Consider the following 23,395-nt stretch of genomic DNA (forward strand, 5'->3'; position numbering starts at 1 on the left):
CAATTACGATGCCTGACAGCAATTGAGGTAGTGCCAGAATTTAAACTAGAGGAAGGGAGGTGCGGAGTGGAGGAGAGAGCAAGTGGATGAGACAGAAAGGCGGCTACAATCACTATTTCCTGGTATGTTCAGTTCGTTCCATAGACTTCAAACAGTCTGTCGTGTTGTCGCAACTTGATTTACCTTGACAGTTAGGTGCACACAATGGTATCTTGTTCTGCCATGTAACCCTCCACTACGGAGCCTTGGGTTTTGAATTTCCTTTGAGGCAGCAACCATCTGGCCACCACAGCATTTTTCTGAATTAAATATATTTGTTCAAATAGTGTGATTAACTGGGTCATCTGTTAAAGCTGTAGTGTTTAATTATCTGCTGTTTGGTGCAGTTTTAAAATGGCAACTGCTTGTCACATTATTTTCCTCTGCAGGACACATTTATTTTGCAATTTACCGAGTTCCTGATGCATGCATTTCACATTATATTTCTCCCTACGGGTATCAGCAACCTTATCTGCCTACAGTTGTTCTGCACTACTTGTGTAGTGAGTCCCTATCTTGTGTACACACCTTCCCGTCACCTAATATATTCTACTTTAAAGCACACTAGTTGTGCAGGCTAATGCCTTGTCTGTTCCCTACAAGAAATCATAGAAGAGCACCGGCAACTAGACCAGGCACAAGTTGCCTTCAGACCAATGAGAGGAACAGAATCAGCTCTCCTCTCAATATTGGACGACCTAAAAGCAAACGCAGACTCGGACAACAGTACTGCCATGATACTAATCGACCTATCCGCAGCATTCGACAGGATATCCTCGTAGCAAGTTTAGAAGGACTGGGAATAACAGACACTGCCCTACTATGGATCAAATCCTTCCTAACAAACAGAACGAAAACTGTATGGATAAAACCTTTCAAATCCAACCAAAGGGAGTACAACAAGGATCATCTTTCGCCCCGCTTTTATTCAACATCTACCTATATCTATTAATCAAAATCATCAAAAGACATGGCCTCACCTGCTACAACTAGGCCGACGACACAAATAATCTTCAAAATACAAGACACCCGAGAAGAAAAACACTAGAGAACTGCCTTTGTGATATATTCAATTGGATGAACTTGAACCACCTCAACATTAACCCATGCAAAACAGAGATAATGATTGTCACAAAAAACTGAGGACATCGACTACATCCCTTGGCTAAGAGAGCTCGGTTCGACCCCAGCACCATCGTCGATTGTAAAAAACCTGGGGGTCCTGATGGACAACAATCTCACTCTAGAGCCACAAGTAAACGCTCTACTCAAGAAATGCTTCTTTCTTCTGCAAGCAGCAAAAAGAATCCTACCGTTACGGTCATTCTCCAACAAAACCCTCACCATCATCGCTCTGGTCATGTCCAGAGTAGATTATGCCTATAGCCTATACCTGGTATGCATGAACGACTTCTAAAAAAACTACAACGCATACAAAATGCACCACCCAGACTCCTCCTCTAACTACACCGAAGAGAACACATCACACCCGCGCTAAAAATACTACATTGGCTACCAATAAAGCAACGAATAAAATTCAAATCAATGTGCATCATGCACAGAGCAATACACAACCAAGGCGCAGAATTCCTGAGATAAATTACGCCTACACCAGTCGACAAGAATGCTCAGATCAAGCAACATGCGCCTGGAACCAAAACCCTACAGCTGAAGAAAACTCAGAGGATCCTCTTTCTCTCACCAGGCACCGAAAACTTGGAATGGCCTACCAAAGAATATACGGAACACAAGAAACCACTTAGTATTCAGGAAACTGCTCAAATGCTGGCTCTTCACTGTGTAACTAGAAGACCACCCACAAGAACGTCCACACTGCTAAAACAACAATGAAGATACCGACCCCGGTTCCCACCAAACAACCGAGCATGAACCGAATCCAAGGAATGCACTCCACAACATACAATAAGACATAATGAGAGATAGCCACAAGAGGAGGACGCGTAAGACTGAACACAAAGACAGACCAAGACGGAAGCACTTAGACAACTCATGCATAGCATTCCGGCCTGTACCACACCCGAAGTCCCAGCAGACAAATTCACATAGATAGTAAGGAGAGAGGACACTGCAACTCCTGCTCCAACACCCAAGGAGGAGAAATAGACACTCCAACCTCACTACACATAGTTCATTAGAATACAACACTATACATAGTTCATTAGAACACAACAGGGAGTGTGCCACGCAAAAACCTAAATTGTTCTGTTAGACGTAGGCCTCTCGCCCACTATGCAGGACTCTCAAATCTAGGAATTCAGCCATACTGTGAAGATTAGTTGCAAAACATATAACCCACTAACAAAAAAGCTCAAACTTTCTGCATCCTTAAAATCACTCAAAAAACTCGCACAACCTCTCGCACTGCAAGCCGCATGCACATCACGATACCAACACATAAGCCGCACCAACAGCACGCAAGGTCTGACATCGCTCTGATACTCGCACCAAAGCTCAGCGCACGGTGTATACCGAGATGAAGCTGCCAAGGGAACACTACTCCTCTCACTATCCTACTCCCTCTTCAACCTACTACCCCACCCCGCCTTCCCGTTTCCAGATCCACCAGAGCGCCTGGGGACCAACTTCGTTGGTGACGGTGTGTGGTACAAATACCTTTAACATTTAACTTGTGTTGCGCAAAATAACTATCCTTTGCGCCAGCTGCATTTCCAGGAGAATTTAAAGTGCAGTTTCAAATGTGCCCTCTTATCTTATAATTTTGTTTCTTCTGAGGAAGGCAGGGGGGCAGAGCCTGAACATGCTCTCTAGTCAATAATTGCCCCACTACAGAGCGTCCGCCAGATATCTGTCAACTGGAAGAACTCCAAGAGGGCATGCAGCGCCTTCGTAGACGGGGTTGGTTTTAGGAGCTTAGTATCTTATCTATCAAGGGAAGGGTTAAGGGTGCAGTTAACGTCCCCTCCTCATATCCAGGCACTACCTTTGTAAAGGCCGAGCTTCGCATACAGGGATTGAAAAAATATAGTTGCATCATGGTAAGGGGCGTATGTGTTGATTATGCACACATCCTTGTCTTCGATAAAAGCACGTATAAGAGCCATTCTGCCTTCATCCTCTGTTTTAGTTTTCAGAAGCTTTAGAGGCACAGATGTCGCAATCCATTTCAGCACACCCCTGGCATATGTGGAGTATGCCGAGCCTACTGTGCAGCCACCCCATTTCCTGGACAATGTATTGTGTCCCTCTGTTGTCAGGCGAGTCTCCTGCAACAGAACAATCTCTACTCGGTGTCTACGCAAATATGCACACACTCTATTTCTCTTATTTGAGACCCCTCACATTCCAAGTTAACACCCTTAATCCACCCGCCATGCTGTGAAACTGCTAAAGGCCCAACCGTCCGTTTCCGGGGCAAAAAGGTGCACCCTTCCCGGAGTGGGAGACCCCAGAAAATGTTCCTAGCAGTGACAACCACCATTATGAGCAAGTCGGACATTTCTTCAGGCAAAACAAACTCCCAACCGCCCCTAAACCCTGACCCACTTCAACAATCGCACAGAAACGAACAGCCTGCTCAGGCACATCCGCTTCTCATGGTAACCCGCTGTCAGCCAGCCAGCCGCGGGGGTCGGCATGCAACGGTAGGATACCGTCAAACTGGTATCCCTAATGAGGTTCCAACGGGCGATCTCGGCCGTCACCAGTAGCAGGAAAACCCTTAAATATAGGTATAAGTTTGCACCAATGTTCGATTCCTGCTAAGAAGTGACCTCATTATTTTTGCAGCACCGCTCTTCAGGGGGTCTCCCACTGCTGCACATGAAGTGGGTATATGTTAGGGATTCTGACGTGTAAGTGCCCCTTTAGTGTAGACACCAGGGTTCTGCAATACGTCATTGCATCTATGGGGCGTTCTCTCTATGTGCCACCGATCCAGCTGGCCTAATGACTTGAATCATGTCACTCTGCCATAGAGGCCAACTTCTTCTCGTCCATTGATGCATGTGCTTCTTCAGGGTTATCAAATAAGAGGGCCCTGCCCTTGCATAGGACCTTGAGTCCAGCAGGGAAAAACATGCATATATTTTAGTTCGGCTCGCCGGAGTCGTTCTTTCACTGTGCCAAACTGAGCCCTTTTCCTCTGAACCTGGAGTGTGTAATCATGGTAGACGGCTAGGTTAGCTGATGCTCTTTGGATCACGCCTCAGTTTCTGCAGAACACCAGGATCTTCTCTCTGCCCTTGTAGTTCATAATTCTGGCAATGATAGGCCTTGGTGGAGCTCTAGGTGGGGATTTCGTAGTTAGGATCTATCCGCCTGCTCCACTGTGAAGCCTTGCGCGATTGCTTCGGGGCCGATATCTTGTAAGAGTATATTCTCTATGTACATCATGGGGTCTGCACCCACCGCACCTTCCGGGAGAGCCAAAATGTGCACATTGTTATGCTTTGCTCCGCTTTCAGCATCTTCTGCCCTACTTTCAAGCACCTTGACCTTCTGTGTCAGCTCCTTGACATTCACCTGTATGCTCTGTATGTTCGTTATATTGTCATCTACTTCTCAGCCAAGGCGCGGACATCTTGCTGGAGTAGACCAGCGTCTTTTATGACAGTCTATTTTGTATTCAAGGCACAACTGCAGTCTCGCAATGGCGGATAGCACTTGTTGCTGCTATGCTGCGCAGACGTCTCCGGCCTGACGTCGGTCTGCGCCTCACCTGCGGTGTAGTTTTGTTGTCTCCGCTGTAGGCATAAGCATCCAATGTGGTTTGTTCGGCTTTCTCACTACCATACCGGCCAGGCATGTGTTCCACCAGTCTTGCCGACCGGTGGCGGCTCGCTATCCCCACCAATGCTGTCACTCAGTGCCTTGTGTGATAGACTGCCTGTCGTCCACTCCCAAAGATTGTGTGGGGTTGCCGGAACTAAGCCAGTGTGGCGCTGCTAGACATCGGTTCTCCACATCATAATTCCCCACCCTCTGTCAGCAACGCATCGCCATTGCTCCTCAAGAGTTTTCAACTTGCTGGGTCAGAAGGGACCCCAAGCCCACCTTGCAGATCCGCTGCAGCGGTTGCTCTCCTTAGTACTCCGCCACAGAGGGGCTGGGTATTCCGCTCCAAGCCTGTGCCAATGGCGTATTATGGGATGTTGGAGCACTATTAGGTGCTTTGTGAGCTGTATCCGTGAAGGTACGCTTTTGTACTACCTTTAATGACACCCGGGTCAGGTAGGGTTTGCAGGCTCACCAATGGTCACCCATCAACTCTGTTTTGTCCCACTGCACCCTTAAGGGTTTATCAGGCGTGATAAAGTGTCTGCAAGGGAGGAGCGGATGGCTCTAAGCCCCGCAGCGATTATCACCTGGATCCGGCCAATGGAAGGGGGCCCTGGACTCAGGCGTCTCACTGCTGCCCCGGGTGCATTGCGGTGCAGTTCTGTGCTAATCTTGTAGCTAGCTGCAGCGCTTACAGGTTGTCAGGGTTTTACAACCGTGCCATCGTTGCTGGCCTCCACATGGGGACTGTTTGCTTCCACACAGCTGCCGGAGCCGACTTAGTCACTAGGATGTGCCGCAGGGTTTTCCTCCGCTCTGGCCCTCGGTGTCTCTCGCCAGCACCCTCGGTTGGTTTGGACAGCCGCTCAATTCAAGTGGCGCCTTAAGGTGGCAAGTCACAGCACGTCGCAGATGGACACCAGTGTCCCCACACTCGCCAGTGGGCCTAAGCAGCCACTTTGTTGGCTCAACAAGCATGACAGGCATTATCTTGACCCCGTTGGCCGGTGGCTTACAATTTGGCCCAACGTCTCTTGTAGACAGTCAAATGTCGAGGCACTCCTGCATTTGTGTGCCCGTGCTGTTTCAGATTGGAAATCACTGATTGAGCATCAAAGTAGCTGCTTAGAGGATCAAGCAGGAGCTTCAAAGTGCTGCGTCCTCACGGCATGGCAGCTGGCCATGCGCCCCTGACTACACACTACAAAATGATCCTATTTAAAATGGCCCTAAACCTATAGCATCACATACAAACATCTTTTTAGTTCACAGTTTACTCCTTGCCCAAATGCACTAAAACCAGACAGTTATCTTTATTAGAAATGCTCAAAAATGTTTAAAAAATTCAACATTTTAACCTTATGCGCTTTTTCTAAATTGAAGTTTCTGTATCAGGGCCCCAGATTTACTGTATTTTTTGTTGACAATGATCAAGGTCTTAGGTGTTGCTCCAATTGAGGATATTTGATACATTTGATTAATACTTACTTTAAAAAACATAGAATTTAATTAACTAGACAAGTACTGTTCACTGCTCAGGAGGCCTGTGTTCTAAATTAACAGCTATGCATTGTTAGGAGCAATCGCAGAAGTCTCTACAATGTAGCAGTGCATCTCTTTCTATTAGTAAAAGCTGTACTTGCACAGAAATGTGCTTAAGTGTCATTTGACGCTACTAGATCTTTTTTGAAACCCCCCCCTCACTCCCACGGAACTAGTTTATGAGCAGAGAAAACATTTCATGAATACTGTATCCATTAGGACCAGACATATTTGAAATTAGTTCTGATTTACTGATTGCTTGTTGCCTTCTGAAGATTGGGTAAAAACAGCACCCTTGCTTGCCGACAGTCCAGGTCTTTTCATAGGTTACAACTCTTAGGCCTTTTCATCTGTGACTTTACATTGCTGGTTAATTCAAAGAAAATGATATGCATTTTAAAAGAGAAAGGAAAATAAGTATAGGGGCATAGAGAGGTGAGAAAAAACCAGGATGGTGTCTGTTGGGGTGGGCGCATTAGGGGTGAGGGGCAAGAATTTTAAACCATAATAAAAAAAGGAAATTGATAAGAAAAAAAGAACCACAAACAGGCAAATTGAAGACTAGATCCTCTGGATTTAGTGTACAGCGGTAACATGTTTTTGAGTTATGGAAAGAATGATAAGCAAGATATTACAGAATCTTTTTTCAGTATTGCTCACCAAAATGTCTTGACTGTGTGCCAACCTGCAATATTGTGTTTGAACACTGTGGTTGATTTAATGCCTGCTTTCTTTCTTCGGGGGTTCAATTTGAAAATGAGGATTTATTGTCTTCTCTCAATCTGATGGCACTCATTTGACAAATTAAATTTTAATGGAAGAAAGCATGTTATAACGAAAAACCTACTTAAACAAATGCACCAATCACAAATAAACCTTAAGATGAAAAACAGGCTTGCAAGCAGTTCAATCCCTTGAATCATTGTGAAGTCCTTTCCTAATAGCCATTTTATTTTTTATTTATGCGCTTATAATGCGCCGAAAGCCCGCAGGCATCAGGGCACAGAGACAGAGTCGGGTACAGTAGATAGACAGTCGAAATACTAATGGAAAGTCTGTTTAAGCGGCAATTTACTTAAAAAGGTGGGTCTTCAGGTGCTTCCTGGAAATTCTATGGTTCGGTTCTAAGTGCATAGCCACAGGGAGATTGTTCCACTGCAGGGCTGCTTGGACCGGAAAAGAATTTCCGGAGCCCATGGCTCGATTTGCCGGTGGTACCTGCAGCTTGCTGTGTGCTTCTGATCTCGGGGTCCTGTTGGGAATGTATCTAGTGAACTTAGATCTGAGATACAACGGGGCCAACTCATACAGACATCTATGCACTAGCGTCATGGATTTAAAGAGAATTCTCTCCACAACCCTGAGCCAGTGGAGTGATCTCCTTCCTTTTGTCACATGATCTCTTCTGTTGATTCCTTTTACTAGCCAAACCGCATTATTTTCCATTATCTGGCATTTCTTAATGCATTTTGTAGATGCTATCAGTAATAGTGAATTGCCATAATCAAGGTGCGATAGAATGATAGCCCTGGCGATCGTGGTCGAGTTGTTTTCGCTCAGGAGCGGGCGGATAGCTCTCAAGAGCCTCATGTAGTAGGCGTTTTTGTGGAGGTAGTTGGTCTGAGCCTCCTTACCCAGAGTGGCTTCCATCATGATCCCAAGAGTTTTCACTTGGGTGACTACCTTAATGCATGAATCTTTGACCACAAACTCCTCGTATTCTACTCCTAGCTTGTCGAAATATCATTTATAAGAAGTAAACAGCAGGGGTTCGAATCTGGACTGGAGTACGATGTTCGCGGTGAAAGATGTAATGCAATAAAGTACATGAGGAAACAGTGATGCTGTAGGCTTCCACATCAAGTGCCACGTTGCAGACTATGTGTCCTGCTGCATCAAAAACCATGCATCCAAATATCATGGAATATCAGGAGTAGAGACAGAGGAGAAGCGTATGGGAAGGAGAATATGATTAACAAACTAATTTCTGTGGTGACACAAAGGGTTTGCTCGTTAATAATCTACCAGAAGAAGGCCAGTGGTAAATGGACCAGTGACTGGGGTTGTGAAGGAGCGGATGGGTAGTTGGGCTGGAGTTGCATGAGGGCTCCATCAAAGTAAACAAAAATGGAATATACGGTTTCCTTTCCAACACGAAAGCAGGCATGCCACTAATATCAAGGACACAGTCTTCAAACAAACATAAGCTGTATTTCACTGAAAACGCTGCCAAATAAGAAGTGTAAATGACAGACTGCCAATATGACAAAGCCTGATTTTCAGCTTATAGAGATCAACATTCACATTCTCGAGATTGCGAAATAAATAATGCTGACCGTCAAACACTTACCAGACAACTAAGGCAGACATACATACACAGGCGACAGGAATAAATGAATATGTTGACAACAAAATAGAATCCACTTTCCTACAAGCATACATTGAAGTTGCACCTTTACGGGAGGCTATGCAACGTACTACGTTTTTGCAATGCTTTCAACCGACCTGTATGTGAGGCTTCATTTGCTTCCAAGTCACAGAGTGAATAACTCCCTGGTTCAGATAGTTCAGTGCCTGCTGAAGGACACGTGGTGCAATATACTGCTTCTGTCTGTACTGGTCAAGTATTTTAAGAAGTACCTACAGGAATTTTAAAAATACAATATTAAGAAACATTATATTTTTTTAAATGGCATGTTTCGCACAATCTAAAACATTTTCAACTGGCCTTCCTATAACAATTATTATATATACAATTCAGAAGCCAAAGCAGGCTTTTGCAGAGATTAGTTAGAAGATTACATTTGAAAAGAAGTGTTAGGTCTTCTGTATGGGAATATATTGTGGATGGAGGGCTTCTCTTACTTTAACCCCTTTAGTAACAGAAGTTTTTTGCAAATAGAGACGAGGTGTTTTCAGAATATTGATTTTAGCTCTTTCCAACACGTGTATCGTTTGTCTTTCTGCATCCAGCCAAGCCAGACATTCTTTGTTACACAGAGTAACTATTGAAGCACCACCACCTCACCTGCATTGATAGATATTTGCTCGCAAAAAATATGCCAGTATTGTTGATGCACAACACTCAATACTTTGTTTTGCTTTTCCATCAACAATTACATTTCGAGAACGCGAAACAGAGAAATGTCTGCCTTGGTTAACCAGAGTCTGGCAATGCCAAATGTGTTAGTCATTTGTGCACAAATAGTCCACTGGTTATGGTGCATGATTTGTTGGAGCACATATCAAACAGAGTTACAGTAAAGTTCTCTTTCTTGTGTGAAATCTTCACTCTCTGTGCGTCCCCCAGAACGTTTTGCTGGACACCTAGATTTTTTGTTAATTCTTCTTGGAGAGTGGGAACCTTTTTCCCGCACTCACCCTTCCTTTTACTCTGGGGCATGGATCCTTTTTGACTACCTTTTGGTATTTCTATTTGGAGTCCTGCTTCCCTCCTTTTTTTGGCATCTCCAATTTTCTAAAGCGGCACGCAGCCAAGGATCTCATTTGGGGGTCGCAACTGCAACCCCGGAGGTCTCCCTTGCTACCCTGAAAAAGAAAAAAAATGTTTTTTCTTTTTTTTTTACAAATTTAAGCTCCTGGGCTGTGGCCAGTGCCATGTGGCTCTTCGTTACTAGAGTGGCTGGCTTTCTTGTTCAGGCTTCTTTAAAAAAAAACAGATGGTTCCACAAGTTTAACACTGAGCAGTGACCTATATAAAAAAAGAATAGGAATAACATATTTTTTCTTTCTGGAATTCTATACAATAATTGCTAAACTCATGAAAGGTTTATTTCAGGGACACTTCAGGGGGCGAGTTACTTAAACACCTCAAATTCACAATGCAGACAAAAACCTCTAAAAAGCATTTAGAGTAGAATAAGCATCCACTTCGAACTATGGGCCTGATTCACAGAGCGTTTTCCTACGGGATTGCGCCATTATAAAATGCTTCTGTGAATCAGGCCCTATGTCTTTTGCTTTTCGCAAATTGCAGTTATAGCATGTGTTTTTCTGACGTTGGCTCGGTTATGATCATCACAAGACATTCCATCTCTGTGTCCTCGGTCACTTGACAAAATCCTTGTGCCTAAAAGCTTGTGTATACTGTAGAAATGTTTGACCATAGCACATAAATTGGCCCTTGATTGCATTGTGCCACAATTAATGCTTTGTTGTAATGTGTCTATCTTTCCTATCTCCTTGGCATGCGGTTCAGGATGTTTGTTTGCATGGATGAGGTAACGAGTGCCAAGAGTACGCAAAGTCGTGTGAGTGCGCTGCTTTCCCGGCGCTACTCTAAATTCTTTAATACACAGTTATGAACCGTCCCAATGGTATTTATTTTGCCAACCTCTAAAGCCTGAAAAGTAGATCCACGCAGGTTTGACATGTGACCAACTTTGCACCAGACCTGCAGATTAACTGGCCTGCTGTTAAATCTCAGTTAGCAGTTTAATGGTATCCACTACAGAGTGTAATTTGCTTTCCGTCTTTGAGAAAATTCAGACATGTAATTGCTCATTTTATTAGAGTCGGTGAGCTAGCTATAGCCAGTAAGATAGCTCATGGGGTTGAGCGCTTGCTGATGCGATGTGTGTGTGAGAAATGCAGGTTCGAATCCCGGCAAGGCCAACTCAGCCTTTCCTTTCTGAAAGGGTTGGGGGATATTCAGGTTGGGTGACATTGTATGTATATTTGTTCTACATAAAGCGCTTAAGGGTATGTGATGCCACTTCCTGTTTTGTCATGGGGTGAAAGATCGTGTCCCAACGCTTCACGTAGGGTGAAATGACATAACTTCCTGCGATGTCATCAGAAGTCAAGGGTCGTGTGATGTCACTTCCGCTGCCCCTGGCATTTTGGTGAAACGACTGACGCAGCACTTTCTGTGCAGTGTTGCTGGAAGCTCGTGGAGCTTGCACCTCATTGATTCTTTATTTCCCTGATTAGCTCTAAAAATTAACAGGGCTTATCCCTTGTGTGTTTTACTTTTCGAGATCAGCACACCCCCACCTTATGTGGAGTGCTTAGGGGAGACAATGTATCCCCTTTCTCGATTCTCCAGTAACAAATTGTTACTGTGACATGTTCCTCTGTTCAGGCTGTTGGCAGTGTACATTTTGCACAACTTTTTGTTAGGACAGTTTCTCTGAATTCCAACTAAGGGCTTAGTAAAACCATTGAACTGAGGCAGTACCAGACTCCAGTCTTAATATAAGGTTGTACCATCTGAGTATAGGGTAGCACAGACAGAGCAGCCAGGCTTATCTTAGAAGGGAGGGCGGGCTGTAGAATCAGTACAAAGAAATTGTAATCCAAATGGTCCAAAGAAACACTGAAACTCTATGTATTGTAAAAATAAATGGTTTATCTAAATACAGGCAGGGCCAGATCAATCTTGGGGGAAATAAGTACTATCACAGATCATATAAACACATTATAGAAAAACACATCATTAAGCTTGGAGGTAAACAGACTAAAGCAAATAACCTAATTTAGAACACCTAGCAGTAGTTCTAGGGAAGTCAAAACCAATAGTTACTTTAGATTACTTTCAGTAATACCAGGGTAGTAGACCCTATCAGTTGTACCGTGACACTAAGCAAGAAATAACATAGTAAGTCAAATGGACAATATACTTTTCAGAATAGTGAAACACTTATTCTAGGAACAGTAAAACACCTATAACTCTTATTCGGGATAACAGTTATTCTAGGGGAGTTGGACCTCGGGGTGCAATATCAATGACAGTTGCTTTTCAGTTCACAGATTAAGGGAAGCAATAAACCAAACTTATTTTAGGAAAACACAGTTATGCTCAAGGTAAGTAAAACCTACGTACTTTTGTCAGCAGCTAACAGCAACCAAAAAGGTAAGTATGACCTAGGCAGACTTATTCAGGACAGGCTAACAGCAAGTCAGGGGAAGCAAGACCCAATTAGGGGCACTTGTACAATTATCCTAACAAGAATAATAAAGTGAAACCAACAACATTACTTTTGGGACGAGGGGAACCCAATTTACAGTTGATTAAATGAACCTTCCATCTACTTTCTGATAGAATGGCAAGACCGTTTCTAAGGAAAGTGCCTGACCTTTCATTGCCTGACCTAATGATGCCAGGCACTGCGCGGCGCCAAAGCGAGGCTGCTGCCTCGTTGCTAGGTAACTAGCATTATTTAAAGTCATCAACATCCGCCGGCAGGCGGATACGCCTGGCGGCCCCACTAAGGCCCTCCTAAGGCCCCTGTTGGCACCCCTGTTAGCGCACTGGAGCGCAAGAACGAACACTCCCTCATAACCTTTCGTCTTGTAGCTACCTACTAGAGCTCGGACTTTACTACCAGTGCCTTTTCCCATATAGGCACATCACGGTACTGTTTACCCCTTTGCCCTAAATACTAGTACTAGTATCATCACCTCTAATAATCCGATCTTGCCCATCCTGCGTATAGCACGCTAAGGCAGGCTAAAGAACGATACATCACCATCTACCGTTACCTTTGGCTAACCCCCTAGGCAAGTTATACTCTGCCTTGCCATAGTCTATATACAAGTCATTACCCAATGCCACGCTTGTCCCTTCTCCGAAATTAATCTTAGCAACCCTAGTACTCAGGCTGATGTTCTATGTGAACCATAGCCATCTGTAACCATCCGGACATACTGCCATTATTTACCTAAACCATAAGTGCCTTGCCATTGATTGTTTCATTTAGCCCATATGTGCCTTGCCATGGATTGTCTCATTTAGCCCATATGTGCCTTGCCATTAATTGTCCCATTTAGCCCATATGTGCCTTGCCATTGATTGTCCCATTTAGCCAATATCTGCCTTGCCATCGATTGTCCCATTTAGCCCATATGTGCCTTGCCATTGATGGTCTCATTTAGCCCATATGTGCCTTGCCATGGATTGTCTCATTTAGCCCATATGTGCCTTGCCATTAATTGTCCCATTTAGCCCACATGTGCCTTGCCATTGATTGTCCCATTTAGCCCATATCTGCCTTGCCATTGATTGTCCCATTTAGCCCATATGTGACTTGCCATTGATTGTCTCATTTAGCCCATATGTGTCCTGCCATTTGATAGTTGCATTTAGCCCATATGTGTCTTGCCATTGATTGTCGCTTTTAGCCCATGTGCCCTGCCATTTGATTGTTGCATTTAGCCCATATGTGCCTTGCCATTCATTGCCTAATTCAGCCTATATGTGTCCTGCCATTTGATAGTTGCATTTAGCCCACATGTGCAGTTGAGCCCCATGTTAATATGCTCAACTACCCATGCTATATGCGACTTACTACGTCTCTCCTGTCCTAAAATGACCCAGTCTGCTGTATTTAGATTAAGCATTTAGGGTACACCCTCTGCACTCACGCTTTAGTGTTGCCCAAGTACAAGAATATACTTCCCTAATAGTGATACACCATGAGCATCATAACACTTTGCCTTTGGCCCATCACCTACCCACTGCTCTTAACCTGCCTAACATCCGATATTAGCCTCCACCTCACTACCAAGAATCTCCAACACAACCCATCCTGTATAGCCACCTCCTTCTGCACCACCATGGAGCATGCCAACCTCACCAGTGAACTCAGGACTGGATCTACTAGCGAACCCCCAAGCAGACCATGTAGCCCACCCACCAGAAATTCCAGACTCAGTGCAAGACTCACGAGACTACATGAGCCTTTGACTAGATCCCTCCCTGCCACCAACAAAAGAACCATTACTCAACAAGCTAACACTGCTATAAGCAAAACTAAAACACCTCTAACAACCTCTATCAAAACCAAACAAACTAAAATCACCACTGCAGCACTTCTGCTGAAAGGCGGACTAATAAATGCAAGATCCCTAACAGTGCATGCCACTTACATTTGTGAACTTATACTGTCTTATAAGTTGGACTTCCTCGCCGTCACAGAGACCTGGCTGAATGAGGCAGCAGGACCTCTATTATCTCTAGCAATCCCAGATGGCTACACCATCCTGAGACAAGATAGAAACAGCATGCGAGGTGGTGGCATTGCCATCATTGCCCAAATCAGCCTAAACATGAAAACTACCTCCACTCCAGACTCAAACTCTTGCGAAGTGTGCGCCATCAAACTCCCACTTCACAACTCTCAGACACTGACTATCTACCTTATTTATAGGCCCCCCGGCCCGGTGGGGACATTCGAAGAAGATCTTAACTGTCTATTATCTACTAATCTCAAAACCTCCACACAACTACTCATTCTTGGAGACTTTAATCTAGGTTATACTGACCCATCAGACAAACATGCCTTCAATGTGGCTAATACCCTCACTGAATTGGGACTAACCAAATAAATTGTGGAACCCACCTATAATAGAGGGAGAACTCTCGATTGGTTAGCAGACTACAACTGCTCCGCCTCCATTACCTCCATGACCCCACAATTATGGACGGACCACTACTTAGTAACCTATAATTTATCGATCACTAGGCCACTCCCTCCTGCAGCCAATATGTCCCCCTCATGCCCTACCAGAAACAAAAAAAGTACCACTAAGGATAACGTAATTCCTGCTATTCTACCCAGCCTAAACCAACTCGAACATCTAGACCCTGAGATGCTCGTTGAATAGTACACTAAAATTATACCAACCACTCTTGACAACATAGCCCCTCTAAAACTTAAACCAAGCACACCTAAAGCCCACCTTAATAAATGGTTCACCCCTGAACAGAAACATTTCCGTCAACTTAAAAGAAGTTGCGAATCCACTTGGAGACTTACCCCATCAGAAGACCATAAAAACAAGCTCATAGAAATCTCCTCATAGTACAAGAAGGAAATTATCCTGGCCAAACGCAACTCATATAATACGCGTATGTCTATGGCCAACTCAAGTATGAGGGAGCCGTTTTCCATCCTAAAGGAATTAGAGTCGCTTACACCCATTCCAGATACATGCACAAAAGTCAAAGTCTGGTGCACAGAGGTACAACAAGCGCTGGCCAACACAGTTACCATGCTCCAAAAGAAAATAGCGACTAAGAAAGCAGCACTTAATCAACTTCTATGGAGCAAAACACAACTATCCAATTCAGATTTGTAAAAACGTCTATCCGGGAGGTGGAGAAAGTCATCCTCTCTCAAGCCTTCCAACTACCAAGTCGATTGGTGCCCTTCACAACTTATAAAAGATGCCGCTAGAGAACTTAACCCCTTCATAGCTAAACTCGTAAATGCCTCATTCACCTCAGGCACTGTGCCGTCCAACCTGAAACAATCAAGGGTACTGCCGTTGCTAAAATAAACAATCCCTAGACCCCCTCATCCCTACTAACTACCGCCCCATTACGACAGTCCCCTTCCTGTTAAAAATCCTGGACAAGATTGCATATACCCAAATCCAAAAATTCCTAGAATACCACAAGCTCCTAGGAGCAAGGCAGTCGGGTTTCCATCCACAACATGTGACTGAGACCGTTCTCACCGATTTGAAAGCTCAAATTTATGAGCTAAGAGACAAAGGTCAAACAGCCCTCCTATTACTCTTGGATCTCTCGGCCGCATTCGACCTTGTAGATCACAAAGTCCTCTGTAACCACCTAAACTCGCTGCACACTTCTCCAAAGAAGCCATAATATGGGTTGAATCCTTCCTCAGAGAAAGGAACATGAGGGTGTTCTCCCCCTCAGATGCAGCAGACCCGATCCCCATTGTGTGCGGCGTTAACCAGGGCTCCTGTGTATCTCCGACACTATACAACATATTTACTAAGCCCCTTTTTGATGATCTGGACCTTCTTGGTATCACCTACACCAACTATGCAGATGATACCCAGATCCTCCTCCCACTTTCAGGGGATTGCAATAAGGATTTGGCCTTGGTAGTTAGGGTGTATCTCATCATCGAGGCATGGATGGCAACTCACGGTCTATGCCTGAATGATGACAAAACAGAGTTAATCATTCTGGGCACACATTCTAATCTCAAAAAACTAGGCCAGGATTACTCTGCTTTTGAGATTGACGGGAATACTATTAAGGTAGCCAAGGAAGTGAACACTCTAGGTTTCCATCTAGATGCTACCCTCTCCTTTAACAAACAGGTATTCACTGGCCTCAGCCACAGCTTACACATGTAAGCTCATCAGAGTAGGTAAACACTTTATCTCAGATGACAATTGCATGATTTTAGCTAGAGCTCTCATTCTATCTAGACTCGATTACTGCAATGCCTTATATATTGGGGCCAACAAATACATCCCACATAGAATAGAAATTCTACAAAATAATGCCTTGAGAGCAGCTCTTGGTATCTCTAGACGATCACATATTTCTAAGATAAGGCGTAATAACAACTGACTGTCAACCCAAGACAAAATCCTACTGAAAGTGGCCTCTCTCACACACAAAGCCCTGAACAATGCGGCTCCTCCCTATCTAACTGATAGATTTGTAGAAAGAAGACAGACCCTCAAGAATCTCCAATGTTAACACACTTATTCCAAGATTCAAACTGACCAAGGCTGGAAGCGCCAGCTTCCTCGTCCAGGTGGCCCAAATATGGAACTCACTGCCCCACACTATACGTGAGAAGGAATACCTTAAATTCATATCCAATTACATCAACCATCTGAAGCCATCGATCAATTAGACAGTGCCGCCTCCCCCCCCAACAGCCTGCTGATATATTACCTGTAACCTGTATAATATCCTGTATATAATTTACTGTATTACTGCTATAGCCTGTATATATTATTAGCATTATGTGTAATTATGTAACCTAAGCTCGCATATCCTGTACTGCTGCGCCCTCTTACCCTCGGGTCTGGTGCGCATTATAAGTGAATAAAACAAACAAACAAACAAAAGTAAGACTTTTAGAATACTTATTTAAGAAGGCAGATAGCTTGTTTAAGATAAGTAAATCCTATATATTGATTGATAATAGACAAGTGGCCACCAATAGTGACATTATTGGGAAATATGAAAAGGTAGTGAATAAGATCAAAGAAGCTTCCTCTCAAAAACGGAAGTATTCCAGCAACAGTGAAAGATGGAATCTTTCACACGGCAAGCACAATTCGTATGATAAAGAAATCAATAAAGCTAAAAGTGCTCTTAGGAAAGCAATTAAACGAATACCTGAAACTGAGAGGAATGATGCCACAAAGCAGATTAAATGGTTAAAAAAACAACATAGGAAGTGGCTACGAATTCATAAAAACAACAAAGCAAGTGAAACATGGGCTAAATATTGCAGCAAATGCCAGAAGCAATAACCAGCAGGACATGTGGAGGGCAATAAATGATGAAAAAAAATGAACCCTACAGATTAATAGTGTGACAGAAAGATTGGATCGCACATGTAAAAAACACTCTTGGATCTGATGTGGGTAAAAAGGAAGGACTGAAGGCAGGTCGGCACAATGGGTAAGCAACTACTCTGAAACATCTTTAGTAACCATGATTGAGAAATTACATACCTCGAGAACTACTGGCCCCGACGGGACTTGCAATACTCTACTACACCTGGCACCTGAAGCATGGGCAAAAGCACTCAATATACTATTTGTATGGATAAGTAAGCACGGGATGATGCCAAAAACGTGGCAAGACAGCATTATTTTGCCGATACACAAAAAGGGTTAATGGAAAGATCTTAAAGACTATAGAATGCTGGCAATGCTTGACATTCCGGCAAAAATATTTGCGAAAGTCTTACTGGAAGACCTAAATGTATGGATCGAGGGAAATAAGATTCTGCCAATTTACCAAGCAGGGTTTCGAGCTAAATCCTCAACCACTCTCAAAATAATTAATTTAGTATCAGCAGTTGAGTACACCTGGAATGTGCGCAATCTACCAGTGTATGTTGTGTTTATTGATTTGTCAGTTACGTTTGATACGGTTGTAAGAGAGAAACTATGGAATAAATTGATGAAGTGGGGGATACCAGAAGGGCTATTACACATGATTCAATTGTTATATTCAGACACCTCAGTTAGAGTACGTATGGATGGAGAAGGACGACTATCAGAGGCAATTCCCACAGTATGTGGAGTGAAAAAAGGCTGTAGGTTAGCAGCCACTCTGTTTAATCTCTACTTGGCCGACTATATGAATGAGATGGATGAGACAATGGTTGATGCAGTGAAGATGGGTATGATATATCTCCCATGGTTAGGATATGCCGATGACTTGGTCCTGCTGGACTACACGCCGGCAGGGCTACAAAACAGGCTAAATTGTCTGACCCAATTCTCAGAAAATAACAGGCTAATAATAAACATTGCAAAAACAAAGGTGATGGCCTTTCTGGGAAATACGAAACAAACCTGGCCTAACAACTTTAAGTGGATGGTGAACTCAGAGATGCTTGAGATAGTTGAATGCTATTGTTATCTGGGGGTTATAATAGACTCAAAGCTGACGTGGAAACATCACTGGATGGCAATCAAACTCCTAAAAATGCAGGTGCAATTAGTACATTTATTGGTAAACAAGGAGGAATATCACTGAATACGATTTTACTACTATATGCCAGTCAAATAATATCTAGTCTACTACATCATGGAGCAGAGATATGGGCGAGTAAGTTCGCGAACGAAATGTGTAAACTGGAAGGAAACATTTTAAAATGGTTATTTAGATTAGCGACTGCTGTTTCTTGTGAATACATTTTATTGGAAGGTGATTTTAGATATGCCAAAGATATGTTAGAATATAAATCAGCAATGCTATATGCGAAATTGAGCAAGCTGACCACCAACACATTTGTGGTGGAATTGATAAATGTTTGTAAGGAACAAGTTACTTACCTGTAACTGTTGTTCTCCAGCATGGGTCTGGCATGGATTCACATGCTCATGAATATTCCCCGTCGTCAGGCTGGGAATCCTCGGTAAAGAAAAAACCAGTATCAGTTTCGTTTCTGATCTGTCTTTCGTAGTAATAACCAATCACTGGTCTCTGCGTCATACTGACCACAGCCAATGACTGCCCTCTACCTAAGCACCGCCTCTGGCAGCCATCTTCAGATTTGGAAGCACGTGAAGTGGCAGTATGACCAAGTGAAGAGCCGCAGAGGGGTAGGCGGGAGGGTTCGCATGTGAATCCATGCCAGACCCATGCTGGAGAACAACAGTTACAGGTAAGTAACTTGTTCCTTCTCCAGCATGGGGTCTGGCATGGATTCACATGCTCATGAATAAAGAATACATAGCAGTACACACATGCACAACCACGGGAGGTGGCAAAGGCTCAACATTAAGCATCACATCAACTCAACATTAAGCATCTTACCTCCTCACCAGGCTCACCTCAGGCGAACAGGTTGCGCAGCACTGCTTGGCCGACCCTGGACTCCTCCCTGGAATCCCGGTCGACGCAGTAGAATTTTGTGAAGGTGTGCGTCGACCTCCACGTAGCAGCCCTGCATATGTCCAGCAGGGGCACACCAGATAGGAACGCCGTGGTAGCTGCGATCGCTCTGGTGGAATGGGCTCTCGGACGGCCAGGCAGCGGTCGGTTTGCCAACCGGTGACAGCACATGATACAGCCGGAGAGCCATCTGGAGATGGAAGCCTTCGAGAGAGCCTTCCCCTGATTGACAGGTCCAAAGTTCACAAAGAGTTGTGACGTCTTCCGAAAACCCTTCGTGCGGTCCACGTAGAACTTCAGCGCTCTAGCTACATCCAGCGAGTGCAAAGTCCTCTCAGCCGGCGACGAAGGCGACGGGAAGAACACAGGTAACACCAAGGGTTCGTTGAGATGGAAGTCCGACGGTACCTTGGGCATGAAGGAGGGGTGCGTCCTGAGCACTACCCTCGTGTCGTGGAAAGTCAAGTACGGGGCCTTGCAGGACAGGGCCTGGATCTCTCCCACTCGTCGTGCGGAGGTGATGGCCACAAGAAAAGCTGTTTTCCACGATAGAAACTTCAACGGGGCCGAGTGCAGAGGCTCGAACGGAGGTCCCATGAGCTTGGTCAGCACCACGTTGAGCTCCCACGCCGGGGCCGGAGCCTTCACCGGCGGGAACGATCTGAACAGTCCCTTCATGAACTCTTTCACCAGACGATGAGACCACAAGGACGTCCGCCCCGTGGTTCTGGTGTAACGGGAGATCGCAGCAAGATGAATCTTGATGGACGCGTGTGCCAGACCAGCTTTGGCCAGCGTCAGCAGGTACGGCAGTACTTGGGGAGCCGTAATCCGTAGAGGGTTAATCTTCTGTGCGTGGCACCAGACAGAGAACCTCTTCCATTTGTGTCCGTAGCATTTAAGAGTCGAGGACGCCCTGGCCTTTGCAAGAACCTCTCTGCAATCGGCCGGTATGTCGTATCCTCCAAACTCTAGCGCTGCAGGAGCCAGGCCTGCAAGTTCAGCGACTCCGGGTCGTGGTGGAGGATGGCGCCTCCTTCCCTGGAGAGTAGATCCGCGTCCGCCGGCAGCTTGATCGGCGGGGACGCTGACAAGTCCAGAAGGTCCGGGAACCATATCTGCCTCGGCCACGCAGGTGCGACGAGGATCATCCTGCACCGTGACCTCTTGAGCTGGTTGACGAGCCGGATTAGCAGAGGCAAGGGAGGGAACGCGTAGAGGAACAGGCCCTCCCAGGGGAACGAGAAAGCATCGCCCATGCTCCTCGTCTGGGGAAACCTGCTGGCGAACCTCCGGCACTTGGTGTTCGTCGCCGTCGCGAACAGGTCGATCTGGGGTGTGCCCCACCGTCGGAAGAGGCGATCCACCAGATCCTGCCGTAGTTCCCACTCGTGGCACGAGCGCAGCTCCCTGCTGAGTGAGTCGGCGATGGTGTTTTTTATCCCTGCCAGATGAAACGGCACCAGAAAAATCCCTTGGGCGACGGCCCAATGCCACAGGTCGTGCGCCTCCTTGGACAGCGCTGGGGACCTGGTTCCGCCCTGTTTCCTGATGTAAAACATGGTGGTGGTGTTGTCGGTGAAGATCCTCACCACCTTGCCCTTGAGGGACGGAAGGAAGGACCTGAGGGCCCAAAACACTGCACGGAGCTCCAGGACGTTGATATGCAGGGACTTCTCCGTCGGGAGCCAGAGTCCCCTTGCGTGCAGATTTTCGGTGTGCGCTCCCCACCCTTCCAGGGAGGCATCCGTGGTCACAGTCTCCTGGTGGGCTGGGGTCTGGAAGTCCATGCCCGCCGTCAGATGCGCGCGGGTGCCCCACCACCGTATCGCTCGTCGGAAACTCTCGTCGAGCTTGATCCTTTCCTCGAAGCTGCCCGTCGTCTGGATCCAGCGCGCATCCAGGAATTCTTGCAACGGGCGCATCCGGAGCCTGCACATGGGAATGAGGTAGATGCAGGAAGACATCATCCCGAGGAGGGACTTGATGGACCTCACTTTGGCCGCGTCGGCCACCAACATCCGTTGCACCTTGCCCAAGATGGTCCTGGTCCTCTCCTCCGACGGGGAGGCCAGAAGGGACACTGTGTCGAGCCTCGCTCCCAGAAACAGTGCGACTTGCGCGGGCACCAGGTGGGATTTGGCGTAGTTCACGGAGAATCCCAGGTCCGTGAGGAGTTGGACGGTCCTTGCCGTGTGGACCACGGCGAGCTCCCTCGTCTTGGCGCGGATGAGCCAGTCGTCCAGGTAGGGGTAGACGTGAATCCCCTCGCGGCGCAGCTGCGCCGCCACCGGTGCGAGGCACTTGGTGAATACCCTGGGTGCCGACCGTAGTCCGAAGGGAAGGGCTTTGAACTGGTAATGACGCCCTTGGACCACGAACCTGAGGAATTTTCGGTGCCCCTTTAGGATGGGAATGTGGAAGTAGGCATCCTCCAAATCCAACGACGATAGGAAGTCTCCTTCCTCCAGTTGACCCAGGACGTGCTGGAGGGTGACCATCCGGAACTTCTGCGCCTTGATGAACTTGTTCAGCCGTCGCAGGTCTAGGATGGGGCGCCATCCTCCCGTCTTCTTCTTCACGAGGAAGTATCGCGAGTAGACTCCGGAGCCCCGAAGCCTCTTTGGGACGAGTTCGATGGCGCCCTTTCTGAGCATCGCCTTTACCTCCAGGAGAAGTTGAGGGACGTGAAGTTCTTTCCTGGCCACGGGGGGGACGCGCGGGCACCTTCTTTGAAACTCGAGCGCGTGGCCCCGGGCCAGGGCGTCCAGCACCCAACGGTCGGTGGAGATGGACTCCCACACGCTGACGAAGCCCGCCAGCCGGCCTCCCACCGGGGTGCTTCGGTGGGGGCCCGACCCCACGGCCGGTTCAATCCTGCTTGGACGCGGCCTTGCCGCCTTGACCTCCTTGGCGACGACGGCGGGGTCCGCTAGACTTGCCTCGTCCTCTGTAGGCCTCTTGCGACGACGAGCGGGCCGCTTGACGGTAGGAAGCGAAACCGCCGCCGGAACCTTTGGAGGCGCCCTTGCCTCCGCCGCTCCGAAAGGGCGTCCGTCGTTGCTGCAGGACTCCAAGGGCCCGGGCCGTCTCAGTATCCGCCTTGATGGCCTGAAGGGAATCGTCCACTGTCTTCCCAAACAGGTTGTTCCCGTCGAAGGGCATGTCCAGGACTCTGGTCTGGACGTCCTGCCGAAAGTCCGTAGCTTTGAGCCATCCACGACGTCGAAGGCAAACGCCGTTGCCCAGCTGGCGGAACCCAGTGTCGGCGATGTCCGTCGCCACGGTGATGGCGTGGTCCGAAGCCACTTCACCTTCCTGCAGGATCGCAAGGGCCTCCGCCCTCTTGTCGTCCGGCAGAAAATCCAGCAGGGGAGCTATCTTGTACCAGAGCTCCCTGTCGTAGCGGGCCACGATAGCCAAGGCGTTGGCCGCTTTAATCGTCGTCGCTGCCGACGAGATGACTCTACGTCCCATAGCATCCAATTTCTTTCCCTCGCCGTCCGGCGGGGAAGTCGATGTGGAGGCCGCACCCCCCCCCCGCTTTCTTCCTGGCTGCCGCGGAGACGACGGAGTCCGGGGTAGGCTGCGCCCGGAGGCATAGGGGGGCCGTGTCCGGGACCCGGTACTTTTTCTCGTACCGGTCTCTTCTAGCTGGCGTCGTGGAAGGGTTCTTGA

At 46.6% G+C, this 23,395-nt stretch overlaps 1 protein-coding gene across 2 annotated transcripts in view; it reads right to left on the bottom strand.

Moving 5' to 3' along the window:
* The window catches only part of IPO8 (importin 8), a 2,228,954-nt gene that overhangs the window by 1,417,009 nt on the left and 788,550 nt on the right, over positions 1-23,395 (bottom strand). For both annotated transcript variants that reach the window (XM_069628533.1, XM_069628532.1), the window contains one exon: positions 8,845-8,979. In XM_069628533.1, coding sequence (XP_069484634.1) covers positions 8,845-8,979 — 135 coding nt within the window. The remainder of the gene's footprint in view (positions 1-8,844; positions 8,980-23,395) is intronic.

Source organism: Ambystoma mexicanum, chromosome 12 (assembly GCF_040938575.1).
Source record: "Ambystoma mexicanum isolate Mex_15411 chromosome 12, UKY_AmexF1_1, whole genome shotgun sequence".
Taxonomy (NCBI): Eukaryota; Metazoa; Chordata; class Amphibia; order Caudata; family Ambystomatidae; genus Ambystoma; species Ambystoma mexicanum.